Genomic DNA, 19,344 nt, shown 5'->3' with positions numbered 1-19,344 from the left:
GTTGTAAAGTGCAAGATTGTTTGTTCTGTTCAGTCTCTTCCATAGAGGTGGGCTTGATTATCACTACAAAAGGTTTTCTTCCCCTCCCCCTGCTCTCCTGCTGGTAATAGCTCATCTTAAGTGATCACTCTCCTTAGAGTGTGTATGATAAACACCGATTTTTTCATGTTCTGTGTGTATATAAATCTCCTCACTGTATTTTCCACTGAATGCATCCAATGAAGTGAGCTGTAGCTCACGAACGCTTATGCTCAAATAAATTGGTTAGTCTCTAAGGTGCCACAAGTCCTCCTTTTCTTTTTCCATAGATTTTTTTTGTAACCTGAAGGTTCTGCTTCAATTTATTGTACACTGCAGGTCAGATCCTCACTGGTGTAAACAGGCGTAGCTCCAGTGAAGCCAATGGAGCAATACAGATTTTCACTGGCTGAAGATTTGGCCCCAGGAGGTTTTTCTTTTTATATCTCTTAAAGTGTTCATTTTAAAAATGGTTAAATCAATTTAAATGATTAAGGACATCAGAACGGCCATACGGGGTCAGACCAAAGGGCCATCTAGCCCAGTATCCTGTCTTCCAAAAGTGGCCAATGCCAGGTGCCCCAGAGGGAATGAACAGAACAGGTAATCATCAAGTGATTCATTCCCTGTTGGCCATTCCCAGCTTACTTTTTAAAAAAGGCAAAGCCATTAAAATAACACATAAGGTGTGAGTTGAAGTATTTTTGAACAACAGGAGACCATTGGAGTGCTCACTTAGGAATTTCTTGGTCTTCGTGACACATTTAGGAAAAGTTATGCACAGTGTAAGTGAGTCATCTTCATACAATATGATGCTATTTAAAATCCTATAGGCATAGTCCTAGAAAAATAGGTTAATCTGAATGTTTTAAAATCTGAGCTGCGTTTCCTGTAATTAGGTTCAGAGATTTAGTCTCAGTATGACAATTGTGGGTTAGGTTTTCAAAATGTTGCCTGTTGCCATGCATATGTTTAAAAACAAAACCCTAGGTGGCTGTGTGCACACCTGGCTATCCAATATATTGTGCATGATCGATTTAAACTCTGACTACATAGATGTGCTTGACTTGGTCTGCACTCCTTGGAAGTGGGAGAGAGTTAGAGTTCTAAGAACATGGCTATTTAAATGTAATATTTTTCTATAAAGGTTTTTGTGGGCAATTTCCATTTCTGACCAGGCACTTAGATGAATTAAAAACCACCGAGCCTCTGTCTAGGCTTTGATAAGGTATCTGAGCTTCTGGCACAGGAAGCGAACACAAAAATCTCCCATGTTCAGCTCTGCTGGCAAGAGAAAATGTAAAGTTTATTGTTAGGATAAAAAAAAAAAAAAGTGCCAGTTTCTCAGTTGGTGGAAATTGGTGTCACTCCATTGAACTTAATGGCGCTATGTTGACTGATGGCAGCTGAAGATCTGTCTCATAAAGGGTGAGGATGCTGGTGTGACAGAGCTTTTTTTTGCATGGGAAAGACTGAATTGAAGAGGTGCATTTTGCATTTAGTTCTGAATGAGGTGAATCTGGCAGTGAGTTTCATAATCTCGGCCTAGCTCCTGTGGATATGAGTTTTTCCTTGTTTGTGGACAGCATGATTTTGTAGTGGAGCACAGCTGCCATGTGAGGTCGTCATCATTATGGAAGGAGAGGTGATTTCTCAGGTTTTCGATTCTAAGGCGGAGATATTTCAAATCTATTGCTTCCCTCCTCCACAAGGCTTGTTATCCTTTCAAAGAAGACTATTAGGTTGATTTGACATGATTAGTTCTTGACAAATCCAAAAACGTCGGACCAGACTTCAAAGAGAAACTGCTGAGCTTCAGTTCATTTGGAAATTTGACACCATCAGCTCAGGATTAAACAAAGACTGTGAATGGCTAGCCAACTACAAAAGCCGTTTCTCCTCCCTTGGCGTTCACACCTCTACTGCTAGAAGAGGGCCTCATCCTCCCTGATTGAACTAACCTCTTATCCCTAGCCTGATTCTTGCTTGCATATTTATACCTGCCTCTGGAAATTTCCATTACATGCATCCAACGAAGTGGGTATTCACCCATGAAAGCTCGTGCTCCAATATGTCTGTTAGTCTATAAGGTGCCACAGGACTCTTTGCCATGTTCACTGTTACTTATAGGCTTATTATCTTCTATGAACTTATACATTGATTTTATTTGCTCCATTATCTTTCTGGGTACTGAAGTTAAACAGACTGGTCTATAATGCCCTGGTTGTCCTTATTCCCCCTTTTATAGATAGGTACTATATTTGCCCTTTTCCAGTAGTCTTGGATCTCTCCCTTCCTCCATGAGTTCTCTCAATGGCTCTGAGATCTCTTCAGCCAGTTCCTTAAATAGTCTAGGCTGTATTTTGTGAGGCCCTGCCAGCTTGAAGACATCTAACTTGTCTAAGGCCTGGTCTACACTACACAGTGTGACAAAGTTCGTCCTCTGCCTTGGTGGGTCCTGCGCTTATTGGCGGATTTGCTTGCCTCAGAGATTCCCGGCAGCCCTCAGTTTGGTCACTTTTGCTAGTGGCTCAACCTGCCGTTCACTCAGCTAACCTCATCACTGGCCAGCATGGGAAAAAGGAAGGAGAACAATCCCCGCAGTCTCTGCTGATCCACCATGTGGGTCGGGGAGCAGCCCAGAGACCTTCCCCTCTGGTGGAACCCACAGTCCAGGTCAACTCCTCCTGTGTCTGATCAGGAGTTGGGAGGTTTCGGGGGAACCCAGGCCTGCCCTCTATTCCGAATTCCAGCCCAGGGCCCTGTGGAATACAGCTGTCTAGAGTGCCTCCTGGAACAGCTGTGCGACAGCTACAACTCCCTGGGCTACTTCCCCATGGCCTCCTCCCAACACCTTTACCCTCACCATAGGACCTGCCTCCTGGTGTCTGATAACGCTTGTACACCTCAGTCCTCCAACAGTCCGCGTTCTCACTCTCAGCTCCTAGTGCCTCTTGCTCCCAGCTCCTCACATGCATGTCACAAACTGAAGTGAGGTCCTTTTTAAACTCAGGTGCCCTGATTAGCTAGCCTGCCCTAACTGATTCTAGCAGCTTCTTAGTTGGCTCCAGGTGTCCTTATTAGCCTGCCTGCCTGCATTTTTTTCCAGCAAGTTCCTTCTTGTTCTGGAACTGCCCCTGTTACCTGACCCTGGGAAAATGGACCTGCTTAATCTGGGACTAATATCTGCCTTCAGACACTCTCCTGTAGCCATCTGGCCTTACCCTGTCTCAACAGTTAGGTCGAAGAAAGGCAGCTTATGTCGACCTAGCTGTGTATGTGTCTACTATACTTAAATTTCATTGCTGCCCACTACGCCCATTTAATAACATCACCTCCATGTGAGGCATAAAGTCAAGGTAGTTACGTTAACGCAGTGATAGTGTAGACATTGTGTTACCTCCATCAACTGTCATGGGCCTTCAGGAGCTGTCCCATAATGCCCCACACTGACAGCTCTGGCCATCTTTGTGAACTTTGCTCCCACATTGTATATGTGATAAGCATATAATCTGACCACACTAATTTGTCTGTGATTAAATAAATTTTAATCCAGTCTTCTAGGCCTTCCCTAGTTGTGCCTTTTTAGACTTCTGTTTTACTATGGACAATATATAACTTAATCAAATCCAAATATAAAATAAATGTCAATCTTCTTGCACATAAAATAATTAGCTTCCACATCATCAATGGGCTTCAGAATAGGTACTTATATGTATACAGTAGCTTTTTTAAAAAAGCAATGATCTATTCATTAGCATGCATTATGCCTTCTGCTGCTAGTCACTTGCAATCAAGCAGCCTTAAGTTCATCAGCATTTTATGGAATGCTATCCTGCCTTGATTCAGAGAGTAGTTTAACTGTAAAAGGCACATTATTGCTTGAGATCATAAGTGAGGTTTTGGGCATGCAACTCTCTCTCGTACCCTCTGGATTCACGTGTTGTAATCAGCTTTCTGTTCCTTCTACAGACATTTATGAATAAGGCTATGATTTAGTCATGGGTATTTTAAGTAAAAAGCATGGACAGGACACTGGCAATAACCAAAAAGTCACAGCCTGTGAGCTGTCCATGACTTATTAAAAATACCCCTAACAATCTTCGATGCTGGGAGTGTGTGGGGGAGCGCCTATGTATGCTGCTGTTCTGTGGGGATGGGTGTTCTGGGGGATGCTGCTGCTGCTGAGTGGGGAGTGGCCCCAGGCCCCACTGCCGCTGGGGAGGGGGATGGTCCTGGGGAACCACCGCTGCCATTCCTGGGGTTGGCAGCCTGGGGCCCCACCACCACCACCACTGCTGCTGGGGGATGGGGGCAGCCCAGGGCCCTGCTGCTGGAGGATGGGGGGGAAGCAGCCTGGAGCCTGCCCTCCACCCCCAAAGCTGCTCCAGGCAGGGGGTGGCAGACTGGGTTTCCACCCTACCACCACTGCTGTTGCTGCTCCGGGTGAGGGGCAGTGGCCCAGGGCACTGTTGCTGCTCCCAGACCGCTGCTCTGGGGCAGCACCTGGGGCCAGCTGCCTAGGGCCTCCTGAGCAGCAGCCAGTGCACTTGACCCCAAGGCCACCTCAACTGCTTGGGAGACCCTGGGGTCAGCCACACCAGCCCCTGCAGAAGTCTCGGAAAGTTATGAAATCCGTGACCTCTGTGAAAGACTCTGTCTTATGAATACTGGACTTGCTTCTTCTCTCACTTACACTGGTTTTACAGTGGTGTAACTGTTGGACTCAAAGTTACTCCTGATTTAGGCTCCAATTCAGGAAAACATTCCAATGCAAGTCCCTTTTGACTTCGCTGAGTTTTAAGCACATGCTTAAAGTTAAGTATATGCATATGTGTTTTCCAAAAAGAGTATCAAGCCCAATGTTTCCCCTTCATAATAAAGGCTTCTTGGTGTTCCTTGGCCAGATCCTCAAACAGTTTAAATTGCTGAAGTTCCATTAATGTCAATAATGAAAATCTGTGCTACTAAATTAAAATGTGAAATCTTGTACACTTTCCCTAGACCTTAACAATTAAACTTTTTGGATGCTTGCTGTTTTAATCCATTGTCTCAGCCTCATGTCGTTCAGCCAAAACTTAACATTGGAATGGTGTTTAAAAAGTGCTATTTTGTGCTCCATTAGTTTTACATTGGGTGCTGGGAAGACTGTTTGCAGGAGATGGGATTAGGATTTTTTTTTAAGTAACTTCAGGGCCTGAATAATGATGATGATGATAATGAAAAATGCAAGAAATGTAGCCAGGGCTACTGGCCTTTATAAAGTCATTACTGTTATCAGTTGGCCCCAGGAATGGTCTATGAAGAGACACAGACAGAGACAAAGGAAGGCAAAAGCAGACATAAGGGAAGTATTCATAACATTTGGAAGAAAAATCAATGCATAAATTAAACTGTGCAAAATAAATTTGCTCAAAGCTCTAAAATACTCTATCCTTTGTAAGCCAAGAACCCTTTTTCTAATTTCTGTGATTTGTGCTTTAATTAATATGATTTTAGCTACAAAACAATGTCCAAAACTGATTATACAAACTGATTTGCTTCCTTTTTCAGATGATCTTTTAAACATTGCACAGAAGATTTTTTTCTAAATACAGCAAATACTTTCATCTCAACATAATTAATTAGTGCTCAGCACTTTCGTTGGAAATAATAATGAATCCTTTTTATTATAAGGGCAACATTATAAGGATCTTCATAGCTGCAGAAAAGACAGTTGTTCAGAAGGATCATTTGCCCTCACCAAGAGTGCGTTCTACCAGTCTGGGAGAGAAGTGTTTTTCCTTGTGGAGCAGCATCGTCTTTGCTAAGTGTTTGGTTTTTTGTTTGTCTTTTTAATCTTTGAGAAAACTTGATTCAGGAGAGTCATGGGTCCCTAAATCATTTGTCATTGCTGCACAGATCTAGTTTTGCCTTAGGGCAATAATTTTCTGTACTTCAGCGAAGTCTTGAAGAACTGCAATGAGATGATAGATAAATACAGCTGATAGCTTTTAGGTTTTCCACCGCATTATATACAACTCCCTGTATTTATAAAAATAAGTCAGCTTCATTTTATCTGGGTTTTTTTTTTGCCCCCAGAAGAAAAAAAAAGGAAAGTCTTGAGAAAGACAAATACTTTGAGAGACTAAGTACATTTCCTGCAACTGCCTTCAACATCGTTTACTACAGTGATCTATGAGAAATGGGTTTTATGTACCTAATTTTAAAAGTCCTCTAGCTCAAACACTATGATGAAAAGATGGGAGAAAAAAAATCAAGGCTCTGTTAGGTTTTCTTTAAAAGCTTTTGGATGGATTGAGGGTAGGATTTTCAAAAGCACTTTCAATAGGACTTGTGCTCCTAAATCACAGACACTTTTGAAAGCTCCACCCTTACTGTTCACGAAAATGAGAAGCTTCACCCAGGCATAACATGGACAGGCACTCCCCAGCTCTCCCCTGCAATATGCTTCTAGTCTAGCTCTGAGCTTTTCATAAGCACAGACCACAATGCAGAGTGCTCTGTGTAGCAACATTGATCTTTATTTTAGCAGCCGCGTGTTCATGCTGTTCTTTTCAGTGCCTTTACAGCCACACCTCAATGGACATTCACACTAGTGAATCTGTTTTTTGTAGAGCTTAACGTAGCACATTATAGAAGAATATCTTGCTATGATAATGATACATCTGTGGGATATTTTGAGCTTTAAAAGGCTATTTAGATCAGGCTCACTTATATTATGTCTACACTGCAATTGGTGATATGATTGCAGTTTAGGTAGGCTTACCCATGCTAGCTTTAATCTATCTTGTGGCATGAGCTCCAACATGGGTTGTATAAGTCCATCCTGGACTCTGGGTATATACTCACATGGATTGCCTGTGCCGGGATCTGTGCTACCATGCCTTCACAGCTATGAAGGTTTGCCTGCATGAGCTGCAGTCACACCTCTGATTAAAGTGTAGACATCCTTAGATGAAGTGAGCTGTAGCTCATGAAAGCTTATGCTCAAATAAATCTGTTAGTCTCTAAGGTGCCACTAGTACGCCTTTTCTTTTTGCAAATACAGACTAACATGGCTGCTACTCTGAAACCTTAGATTAGTAGGGTTTTTATTAAAGCTGCTCAAAACATTGAAAAGATTTTTCACAAAATTTTGAATATTTTTTGTTCTCCAGGTTTTAAAAAAGTGGGTTTTTTCTTCATTTATTCCACAAAAAAATTAGTTTCCCCTTCCCTTTTCCATTCTGCCCTTGAAGAGGGGCTAGAGAAAAGGAGAGGGGGAAAAAAAGAAATAGCAAATGCCATTGGTTGGGTTTTTAAATGGAAAATTAAAAATTAATGCAACCAAGATTCTAGGTGCTAGAACAAACCAGTATGAGCACTTGTCCATAACTAAGTTTGAGGCTCAGCAGTTACCCCACAGAACAATGCCAATCACCAAGATTTCTTGTTAAAGAATTGATGATCATAAATAAATGAAATACCTAACACATTTATCACCCTTGCAGAATTTTTCTGGGGAGGAAGGATGTACTGGCAAAAGTAAAAGCAAAGGAAGCCAAAGTGTGGTTTTTAAAGGCACTTTTGAGGGTTCGGTCCCTGCTGTTTGAATGGATTGGTCAAAAAGGGACAAGTTTTTAGAATATCCAAAGCATTTCCTTAAAGTTATGGTTCAAATCGCTTAGGCCAATTTGCTTGGACTTAATAAGGAGTTAAAATCTAGAATATGGTTAGTAGAGAGCATAGACTTAGCAAGATAACCTACAGTTACTTATATTAAAGAATAGAAGGGGAAATACAATCTTTCAACTGAGATCTCAGCATTTATCCTTTTAACTCTGGGATGGGGGAAGAATCCTTTCTGCACAGCTGTTCTAAGACTGGTGCACTTTGGATTCTGCAGCAGCTTATTGGGTTCAGTCAACTCTAGGGTTCCACAGGGTGGCCTTGGTTTTATATACTCTGATCTCAGGAATCCTTGGAGAGGGCCATCCTCTGATTTCTGTTAGACACATCAACTGAGTGCTTGGCTTTCTGCTGGCATCCAATAGACACCAGATCACCCTGAGTCTGGAAGAGCAGGGACTTGAACTTGGGTCTCTCACATCCTAGGCCAGTGTGCTAATTACCAGGCTCAGACTCTCACGCTCCCCCCACCAACTTTTAGACAAACCAGCCCATTTTGACATATTGAATTGTAAGTGTTGCAACCAGCTCTATTCCTATGTACGCAGCCACCATTCAGACCTACTCTTGGGTATTAGGGACTCTTATATGAAAGGAAATACTGTCCAGGAGAACAGCTTTGTAGGGCTAAGCTATTCTGGAGAAAGGACTTATTCACTAGACACTGTTTGAATTTTTCTACCTAAAGAAGGCAAGAGCTGGGTTTTGAGATCCAGGCTAGCGCCAATTAATCATTAAGGTGATAGTTTCCATCCCTCCTTTCAGTCTAGGTGTTTCTTACCCACAGTCTTCAACCAAGAGATAGCTACTGAATCATAGTGCCCATTAGATCACACAGGGATACTTCTGCCCCTTTAGAAGATCTGGATTGACCACAGAGATTGAAATATAGTTTCCTGTTTATTGTACAGGCTAGGAAAGAGACCAATAATTCCTGTATTTCTTGTGCACATGAAAGATTCCCAGGAAAGGGAAGGCAAGAACAATGGCTACAACAAGCAATGACAACCCCAGCACCATCAGAGGCTTCTCTGCTACACTTTAAGAGAAAACACAGGGTTAGGACTTGAGTCATGAGTTTGGCAGCCATGTCACACAGTCAAATTCATACCCTGTAATCCCATCTTTGTCACTCTGGTTTTGTTTTCTGGAAAATTCCTGGAGTGTTGATCTGCATCAAGGACAGAAAGAGGTCCAACTATACTATCAGCCTCAGCTTCCCTGAAAGTAGGTGCTGCTTCACTGAAAGAGGTACAGTATTAGGGAGCTTGTTACGAGTTAGTCCACTCACCCATGGAACATGTTTGCGAGACCTTATGATTCACTTAGTCAGACCAAGTCAAAGCTTTACAGACTCTGCCTGAAGATAAACATGCTCCCTGTCTGTTGATTAGATGCGTGCGACATACATACCATGACTAGAAGACACATCTCTCCTCCAGGGTCTATGCAGAGGGATACATCTTCTGGATTATCCTCCAAGTGACCCACAGTCCCCGTCTCACAGCAGCTACAGATATTCCTGGTGCCTTCCACAGGTGACCAACTGCAGTGGGAGAGATGGCAACGTTAACAGAGAGAAACCTTGGTTTTTCAACAGCTCTTCCATTTCCCTCTCCCCTCCTCGTCCACCCCCAAAAAGTCTACTCATGTGTTGGTTGCTTTGTTGAAGGAGCCTTGTTCAGAGAATCTGGAGCTTAGTCAGCTGCAGTGACCATATGGCATGTAATATAGATCTAGGTGCAACTGTGAATAGAGGGATCAGAACTGTCAGAGTGGGACAAGGGAACACTATAACGTTGCGGGACCTAGGCCTCTAGTTTGGAGTAAAGGAAACAGTTCTTACCAAGTTTCTAGTATCTCCAGCAAACCGGAAAATGTCAACTGTGAACTGCAGGGAATCTTGCTGAGGCCATGGGGATAGGAAAGCTGAGGATGTCATCTGATCTCCCATCTACTAGATAGCTAGGTTGAAAAGACCCTGGTTAGAGCAATCCTCTACTCACTAGCTCTTTAAAAGATATGTCAGGCCATGAAAGCCCCTCCCACTGAGATCCTACCCATTGAAGTGGATCACATATTGGAGCGTGGAGTCCCGCTGTGGAATTAGCGTAGCTACACAACGGTCTGTAAAGCGCCTCAGCACAACATGACTTCCAGTACTGACATCGGCTTGAATGTGAATCATGCCCCCCGGTGGAATCCACTGGAGGCCCTTTCAGCTGCCCAGTCATCTGCAAAAGCCTGACAAGCTGTGCACTTAGCATTAACAAAGGTGAATCAAGGGAGAGTGTTTCCCGCTATTATTGTGTTGGAGGAAGAGAGTGGGGGTATTTACTACAGCGCTCATTACAAGATGCAGCATCTTCTCTTTCCAGAAGAAAGCCCATGCTTTCTAGCCAGATACAGCAGGTGCAAGAAGCAGTGCATGCTACAGGATAAGTGCTGGTCCCTACTGAGCTACTCCCTCGGGAAGCTTTCACCACTCCCCTGCATAGAAAGTAACTTGAACTGGTAACCCAAGTGTGTGTGCACACACGCCTACACCTCAACATACTAGACTCCTTTGCCTTCAGGAGACCTAGTAAGGGGTCTTTTTTGCATGTCATCTGCCTCATGCTGCTATGATTTTGGCTAATGCCAAGGAAGTCCCCAAATTTTTCATACCACCTACCGTTCATCAGACGCAAGAAAAAACCCAGCCTCTCTTCTGCAGATAGCATAGACCTGAAGGGAACCCATGTTGGCTTGATTGCTTTCTGCTCAGATTGTTTCTCCTGAAAGATAGAAACGCTGAGTGGGATCCACAAAGCAACTTGCGTGCCTGGACTCCAGAATAGGCACCTAAGTCCCCCATGTGTACCATTGACTCCTGCCTGGCTGTCACCTAACCCTGTAGATGCTAAACTCAGGACCTAACTTACTACTGCGAAAATTCCCTAGGAAATTCTGGGGCATGTACATTTCTGCCTCCCTACAGGCATCTGGACACCTATCTCCCGCTTAAGCTACAGAGCAATTCACAAACAGGGGGAAGATAGGGATGCAGCCACCTAAGTTGCATGCAGGGGCAAATCCAGTAGATGAGCCCAGAGGCCACCTACTGGATCAGGTCCCATTCAAAATTCGATTGGAGCAGGCAGTGATGCCACCTTTAACCATTAGCTCAATGGTTAGAGCACTCACTTGGGATGTGGGAAACCCATGTTCAGTTTCCCCCTCTCTGCCTGACCGGAAGAAAAGAGAGAGTCTCTATTCAAATCATCCCCCACCTCAGGCAGGGAGGGGGAAATTGAATCTGGTCTCCCATATCCCAGGTGAATACTCTAACCACTGAGTCATGGGATAGTCTGATGTGGGGCTCCCTCAATCTCTCCAGTTGAAGCTGGTTAAGTAATGAAAGAGTAATTGGAGCAGAGGGATGGGACCCCTAGCTACTGGACTATAGAGACTCTCTGTCTCTGGCCCAGAGCAGCACCAGCACTGGAGGTTGTGTGTGAAGCAAGGCAGGTGTTGAACTTGTTCCTGCAAGGAACACTGTAGACACTTAAGGTGCCTGACTCCAGGCAGCAGGTTCTTGTTTGTGGAACACTAGCAGAGATAGGCACCTTCCTGCAGCCCAGACTTATGAGGCTTGGTCTATGCTACCAACCTACGTCGGTATAACTATGTCACGAAGGGGTGTGGAAACACCACACCCCCAAGCGACAGTTATACTGCCCTAGCCTCCTGTGCAGACAGAACTATGTTGACAAGAGGGCTTTTCCCATTGACATACTGCAGCTCCCCAAGAGGTGGTAGCTATCTATGCTGACAGGAGAGCATCTCCTGTCAGCATCAGTAGCATCTTCACCACACGCTACAGCAGCCCAGCTGCACCAGTGCAAGCCCTTAAGTAGCTATCTCTGAGAGGGGGGGCAGGGTTTAGCAAACAGCCCTCTCATTGGCATATCCCACTGGCTACCTTAAGTGGCTCCTCTCCTGTTGTGCTGGCTTTTGTGGGTTGGAGTCTAAGGTACCTCTATCTCCCCAGTCATTGTATAGGTACCTAGGCTCCCTAACTCAGGCTGTTGATTGAAATGTTGTTCCTTTGACTTTCTAGGTACCTAAAAGTTAGACACTCAGTGTTGCAATGCCCACATCTGGATCCCCTCTTGCACCCCCCCACCCCCAGTTGCTAAAGTAGAACCCAGACTGGCAAGTGAATGTGAAAGATGAGATTAAAACACCTGACTCACCTTGGATAACAACACTCAATAGGAATCACAGCTGGATTTGTTCTTAAGATAATAGAGTTCTTTTCAGCAGATGGGTTGTAATAAAGGTTTGTGCTGTAAACCAAGGAGTCTGGTGTCATCTGGAAAGATTCACATATTGAAGGGAGAGAATCTGGTATAATTAATCCTTCCTTTAAAGACTATCAAATAAGCAAGGCATCTAGCACTCAGGTTATGTTTGGGCCATTAGTGTTAGCTCCATGGCAGGCTAACTCCTGCAGAAACATTTGTCACCATATGCCATGGAAATCTGCAGCTCCCTGAGGAGATTATAAACTGCATTCAGTAGTTTATTCTGCTTTCTATGGAAGTATTAGAAATAGTGATAGTCAGATTAGTTCTTTCCCCCAAATTGTAGACCCACAACTGTTTGGAATCTGGTCACCCTCAGAGATTGTCTTTTTACCCAAAAGAAAAGGAAAGGTGCCCAGACACCCACCAATTCAGTAAATGCTCCTTTGGGTGATTTTTCACTAATGGCAGTTTTAAAGGTCCCATTTACTAGTTACTCCAGTTTTCAGTTCTGAGAAGAGTTACTTTAATACTCTGGATTGCAAGTGGGAGAATATGCATTCAACCACCACCAAGACTTATTTTGAGAGATGTACCTAAGCCAGTATGGGGTGGCACAATTTCATTGTAAGTGAATTTGTTAGCTAGTTGATCCCCACCTCAGGTGTAGGAGTCCTCTTCATTCTCAAGCATGACACACTTGAGAAAGTCCCTAGTAAACTCTGATCTGGATTTTGGTTGGCCGTGTGAAGTGGATGAGGACTTCATCTCAGCAACTTTACATGAATATAAAAATGAGTATAAAAATATTGCTCGGGCATGTAGGAAAGATATCAGGAGGGCCAAATCGCACCTGGAGCTGCAGCTAGCAAGAGATGTCAAGAGTAACAAGAAGGGTTTCTTCAGGTATGTTGGCAACAAGAAGAAAGCCAAGGAAAGTGTGGGCCCCTTACTGAATGAGGGAGGCAACCTAGTGACAGAGGATGTGGAAAAAGCTAATGTACTCAATGCTTTTTTTGCCTCTGTTTTCACTAACAAGGTCAGCTCCCAGACTGCTGCGCTGGGCATCACAAAATGGGGAAGAGATGGCCAGCCCTCTGTAGAGATAGAGGTGGTTAGGGACTATTTAGAAAAGCTGGATGTGCACAAGTCCATGGGGCCGGACGAATTGCATCCGAGAGTGCTGAAGGAATTGGCGGCTGTGATTGCAGAGCCCTTGGCCATTATCTTTGAAAACTCGTGGCGAACGGGGGAAGTCCCGGATGACTGGAAAAAGGCTAATGTAGTGCCCATCTTTAAAAAAGGGAAGAAGGAGGATCCTGGGAACTACAGGCCAGTCAGCCTCACCTCAGTCCCTGGAAAAATCATGGAGCAGGTCCTCAAAGAATCAATCCTGAAGCACTTAGAGGAGAGGAAAGTGATCAGGAACAGTCAGCATGGATTCACCAAGGGAAGGTCATGCCTGACTAATCTAATCGCCTTTTATGATGAGATTACTGGTTCTGTGGATGAAGGGAAAGCAGTGGATGTATTGTTTCTTGACTTTAGCAAAGCTTTTGACACGGTCTCCCACAGCATTCTTGTCAGCAAGTTAAGGAAGTATGGGCTGGATGAATGCACTATAAGGTGGGTAGAAAGCTGGCTAGATTGTCGGGCTCAACGGGTAGTGATCAATGGCTCCATGTCTAGTTGGCAGCCGGTGTCAAGTGGAGTGCCCCAGGGGTCGGTCCTGGGGCCGGTTTTGTTCAATATCTTCATAAATGATCTGGAGGATGGTGTGGATTGCACTCTCAGCAAATTTGCGGATGATACTAAACTGGGAGGAGTGGTAGATACGCTGGAGGGGAGGGATAGGATACAGAAGGACCTAGACAAATTGGAGGATTGGGCCAAAAGAAATCTGATGAGGTTCAATAAGGATAAGTGCAGGGTCCTGCACTTAGGACGGAAGAACCCAATGCACCGCTACAGACTAGGGACCGAATGGCTAGGCAGCAGTTCTGCGGAAAAGGACCTAGGGGTGACAGTGGACGAGAAGATGGATATGAGTCAGCAGTGTGCCCTTGTTGCCAAGAAGGCCAATGGCATTTTGGGATGTATAAGTAGGGGCATAGCGAGCAGATCGAGGGACGTGATCGTTCCCCTCTATTCGACACTGGTGAGGCCTCATCTGGAGTACTGTGTCCAGTTTTGGGCCCCACACTACAAGAAGGATGTGGATAAATTGGAAAGAGTCCAGCGAAGGGCAACAAAAATGATTAGGGGTCTAGAGCACATGACTTATGAGGAGAGGCTGAGGGAGCTGGGATTGTTTAGTCTGCAGAAGAGAAGAATGAGGGGGGATTTGATAGCTGCTTTCAACTACCTGAAAGGGGGTTCCAAAGAGGATGGCTCTAGACTGTTCTCAATGGTAGCAGATGACAGAACGAGGAGTAATGGTCTCAAGTTGCAATGGGGGAGGTTTAGATTGGATATTAGGAAAAACTTTTTCACTAAGAGGGTGGTGAAACACTGGAATGCGTTACCTAGGGAGGTGGTAGAATCTCCTTCCTTAGAGGTTTTTAAGGTCAGGCTTGACAAAGCCCTGGCTGGGATGATTTAACTGGGACTTGGTCCTGCTTTGAGCAGGGGGTTGGACTAGATGACCTTCTGGGGTCCCTTCCAACCCTGATATTCTATGATTCTATGATTCTATGAATTCACACCTAATCTTCTTTAATGAGGACAGGCACCAGTTAGAAGGAATTAGCTAAATGAGACCCCTATTCCTTTCCCTAAGCAGCTGGTTTGTACAAAGTTGTAGTCTTTAGGAATGTTATAGAAGTAACAGAGTATTTTAATTAGTTTGAGAACCACAAGGAAGATATGATGCAGCCTGAGGGTGGGATCCACAGAGGTACTTGGGCACCTAAGGCTCTGGTTTAGGTACCCAAGTCCCAGTTGTGGCTCCACTGTGAGGGAACCTTTACCCTGAAAACTCAGCACCTACATTTCTGCCTGTAGCATGTGCACTGCAGCCTCCCTCTAGGTGTCTAGCCGGTATGGGGTGGTTAAAGCACTCAGCTGGGAATCCCACATGCAGTTCACCCCACTCCACCTGAGGGCATGAAAGTATTTGGCCAGGGGTCTTCCGCCTTGCAGGAGAGTGCTCTACCCACTGAGCTATGGGATATTCTGGTGTGCGGTGCCCATCTCTCCTGTAGAAGCTGTTCCAATGTGGATAAATAAGGAAAGAGGGATTGGAGCAGGGGGAGTGGACCTGGCGTCTCCCACTTCCCAGGTGGACATCATAACTACCAGACTACAGAGTTTGGGCCAGTCTCTCACTGGCCCAACCACCATTGAATGATTTATCCACAGTGGAATAGTCGTTGGGCATCTCCCATTGATTATCTTAAGAGCCTCCCCAAATAGCATGCTGGCTTCTTTGGATCACCTGGTAAGGCACCTATCCCTCCCCGTGCAGTGTACAGGGAGCCTAGACACCCAGCACAGCTTTGTGGATTGCAGTGTTGTTCCCATGATTTTCAAGGTGCCACAACACCCCTAAGTCCCTTTGTGGATTCCACCCCTAATACCAATTAAAGTGTTTATCTCACTCCAGTGTCACACACTGAAGTCACATCACAATGCAGTGCACTCTCAGAACTAGGGTGACCATATTTCCCAAAGGGAAAACAGGATACCATGTGGGGCTAGCCTGAACCCTACCCCTCCCCACGCAGGGCTGGCCAGAGCCATTCACCCAAGCCATGTCTCCCCCTCCCTGCACAAGATTGGCATCGCTGCTCACCTGAGCCCTGGCCTCCCTCCCTGTGCAGGCTGGCATTACCACTCGACCCAACCCCCTCCCCATGTTCCTCTGCACTCCATTTGGGCGGGGGGGCAAAAGTGGGCATTTGTCCCATTTGCACTTGCCAATGGATCAGGTTGGCAAGAGCAAAAAGGACAAATGCCCACTTTTTGGGGAAAAAAAGAAATCGGGCAGTCCGGGACAGGACTTAAAAAAGGGACTGTCCCGGCCAAAATGGGATGTACAGTCACCCTACTCAGAACGCCGTAGCACAACAACTAGACGTCCTACAGTGCTGTTGTCTTCTTGCAGCTGGCGGGATGGAGAAGCCGAATCCCAGCACCTTCTCTCACCTTCAGGAGGAGTAAACAAAGGGCACAGACCACCAGACTGTCTGTACTGTGCTTCTTGTTCCAGCTTGCATGGGTCCGCTCGGCCTGTGATTGCACTTGTGCTGAGAACCCTGCCAAATCTAGGGCAGCACACCAATAATACCTCCAGGTTCTGTTGATTTAGAGATTTCAGCATTACACAAGCTATTAGATACTGACCCTGCAGTTTAATTTTGAGAGAGCAAACCCAGTCCTTACCTGCAGCACACTGCCACATTCATGCTGCCCCATCTGAAAGATAACCCTGTTGACTGCAGCATTCAAAGCAGAGTGCTGGCAAGCAGCTGGGTCAAGGCTCAGATCAGTAGCTTTGATCAGCTGGCCTGTTCCAAAGAGGTCCTGGTGTACAGTTATTACCATCTGAGACTCTTGGCATTGTAAGGTAACAGGGTGCCATAAGGACACAGCTCTAGCTAGAGCCCAGGGAAGGGATGGAGCAGGTGATAGCACACAGGACTGTCTTAGGTAAATATTAACTCTGTTTGAGAGTCTCCAACCCTGCTAAAATGCTCCTAGACAAATTCCAGAAGTCAGAGCAATGTACTGTATTAATTATCAGAAGCAGAAACATCTGCTTCCTACTCTCACCCATTCTGACTATTTCATCTGAGTAATTGCACCATACACAAAGGCTGTTGCTCCAAATCCCTTTATACCCCATGTCCATTCACAGCTGTGTCAGTTAATTGACCTTCTCTCAGCCTGTAGTAAATAATCTGCAGGCAAGCAGAGCCCTTTCCAGTGGCCAGAGCAGAATTTGGAGTAGGGGGAGTAATGAGGACTTGTCCCACCTATCTTGATCTGTGTGTGGGGAAATTCCTGAAGGGTTCTTGGAAACACATTGCTAAACGTTTTTAATTTGGATGGGAAGTATCATTTGTAGTTAGTCAATGATGCTGCTTAATATCAGAGGGGCTTTTTCAAATATTTTATGCTGTGTACATTCAGTTGTAAATTAAAATCTTAATGGTTGGTGGTTAATTAGGAGAATAAATGTCATTAATTGCAGTGGTAAGGTTCTAACTGAATCTATCCTTTTTTCTAGCAAACATAATGGACAGCTGCTCCCATTTTGCCCTGCATGACTTTTTTAATCCTCACAGGCTGGAAGATGCATTTTCCTGCATACTCACATGACCCTAATACTGCAAACATTTAGACCCTTGTATACTATTGAAGTGTGTAATGTTAATCACTTGAGTAAATGTTTCAGAGCATACAAGCAGGTGTAACTAGATAGAGCCAGAGACTGAGCCCTTATACTTCACATTACCTTCTAGCTAGTATTGAAACAATTTTGTAAAATGCAGGGGTCTATGCCAGGGGTAATCAATTATTTTTGTCAAGGTCCAAATTTCTTGGTCAAGGTATAGTCAAGGTCCAGATTCCACCCATTGGATACCCCTGGTCTATGCTAATGAATCCTGATGTAGGACTGGGGCCTAACCTGCATAAGAAAACATGGAGCTTTTCAATACAATCATTGCAGGAACTTCAACCTGATTGTCATTGAACACAGAAGAATAATGAGCTATCCTAGTACTGGATAATACACATAGTACTTTACTTTCCTTCATGTTGCAAAGCAATAATAAATAAATAAAAGTAAAATGTAAAAGAAAGTGAAAAAGAGGGACTTAGTTGGTACAACATGAGTGAATCAAGTCTTAGAGAGAAACTAACTACTTACCAGGACTGCTTCATTTATAATAATTATTCAGACCACATATCAACTGAGGCTGGCTGAGTTTCATACCTTTATAATTTATTCCTGATTTTATTGCCCAATCAGAGCAAAGTTGCGAATCTATAACTTACTAATGAAAATCAGTCAAAGCATGCTTCCAAAATGATACTTTTTGTTGGAATTTATGTATTATCTACCCTGGTGCTAAATTCTATTACAATAAAATTGTGTGAGTCTAGAACTACTTCTTTGTTTTTCTGTATATTCACACCACAGTTATTGTCTTCTATAGAAAGGGAGCTGTATTCTCCACTAGTGTAAATCAGCACAGCTTCACTGGCTTTGGGAAAGCTACAGTGGTTTACACTAGCTGAGAATCTAGCCAAGTTTTATAAGAAGGGTGTATAGTACTTCACTTAAAAAAAACAAATTACACTTGCCATGAAGCCAACAGAAATTCTGTCTGAGTAACATTATAGACCTCTTTCCTATTGGGTTATTTTAGTTTTAGTCACACAAACTCTGTGCAATGCAGAAAGAGATTTCTGAAATATGAATCCCCAAATGGTGGCATTTCTTTTCTGTATTTATATAATTCTCCGTGTCTATCACTTAGAATCAGAAGGGCAATACCAAAACAAACATTCTCTCTAAGAGCCAGATTCTGCTACCTTTACTCACATTGAATGGTACCTTACTCTGTGAGCAGTCCCTTTGATTTCCCTAATGTTTAAAATGTACAGCTTGCAGGGTGGTTTCTCAGAGAGTAGATACAAAGGTGTCTTTGAGTCAGAAATGCTGGCTAGACTAAGAGCATGCAGGTGTTTCATTTTTCCAAAACTGAACTTAAATAAAAATAGGTTTCAGAGTAACAGCCGTGTTAGTCTGTATTCGCAAAAAGAAAAGGAGTACTTGTGGCACCTTAGAGACTAACCAATTTATTTGAGCATAAGCTTTCGTGAGCTACAGCTCAGCTGCACTGAGGCATTCATCCTGCCCTGGACAGGAGGAGGATGTGTTGAGGACCAGTGCAGGCAAGTTTAAAAGAATAAATAATTATGATTGGCTAGTTTTTTTTTTATCTAGCAGAAAAGTAAAATGTATCAAACTGAGTGATCATGCACAGCTATTGTGTAGGGTTAGGATGGAGCCATTGGGTAATTTGTATGGTGTGCTGATAAAAGGAGGACTATGTCTAGCCTCCAGAAAGATCACTACAATTTTCTCTATGGTTGAAAATTACCGTGAAAACTGCACCTTTCTTTTTTACTGTAAACTCAATTCTTACTCTACAAATTAGAAATTGCCTGTAAGGAAAAAGAAGCTACAACTGCTTTTGAATATTAATAGGAGAAGCCATCAGCTTCCTACCGAATAAATAAACGAGCCATCGAAATATAGCAGCTTGACATTTCCTTTCTTTTAATGTTGCATGTCACATTTCCATTGTATATTTCAGAGAAAGCAGCAGGAAATCTGTTTTGACTTTAAAGT

At 44.0% G+C, this 19,344-nt stretch overlaps 1 protein-coding gene across 8 annotated transcripts; it reads right to left on the bottom strand.

Annotated features, from left to right (window-relative positions):
- Positions 1-5,140: 5,140 nt before the first annotated feature.
- LOC102942320 (zona pellucida sperm-binding protein 3-like) lies at positions 5,141-17,927 on the bottom strand. Of its 8 annotated transcripts, none has more exons than XR_006292482.1 (6): positions 17,854-17,927; positions 16,125-16,275; positions 11,928-12,046; positions 10,364-10,466; positions 9,536-9,654; positions 8,571-9,235 (listed from the first exon to the last, which is right to left on the bottom strand). XR_006292482.1 is itself a non-coding variant. In XM_043552115.1 (5 exons), exons 1-5 carry the CDS (start codon positions 16,421-16,423, stop codon positions 5,933-5,935), a joined length of 507 nt encoding a protein of 168 aa, XP_043408050.1. In that variant the 5' UTR covers positions 16,424-16,774; the 3' UTR covers positions 5,141-5,932. The 8 variants fall into 8 exon arrangements, 4 of the variants coding, with proteins under 4 accessions (XP_043408050.1, XP_043408049.1, XP_043408051.1 ...); XR_006292481.1 differs by lacking the exon at positions 17,854-17,927 and adding an exon at positions 16,362-16,774; XM_043552115.1 differs by lacking the exons at positions 9,536-9,654; positions 10,364-10,466; positions 17,854-17,927 and adding exons at positions 5,141-5,974; positions 16,362-16,774 and having other exon boundaries at positions 9,103-9,235.
- Positions 17,928-19,344: the final 1,417 nt, after the last annotated feature.

This window comes from Chelonia mydas, chromosome 7 (assembly GCF_015237465.2).
Source record: "Chelonia mydas isolate rCheMyd1 chromosome 7, rCheMyd1.pri.v2, whole genome shotgun sequence".
Lineage (NCBI taxonomy): Eukaryota > Metazoa > Chordata > Testudines > Cheloniidae > Chelonia > Chelonia mydas.
This window is presented reverse-complemented; position numbering and strand designations above follow the sequence as displayed.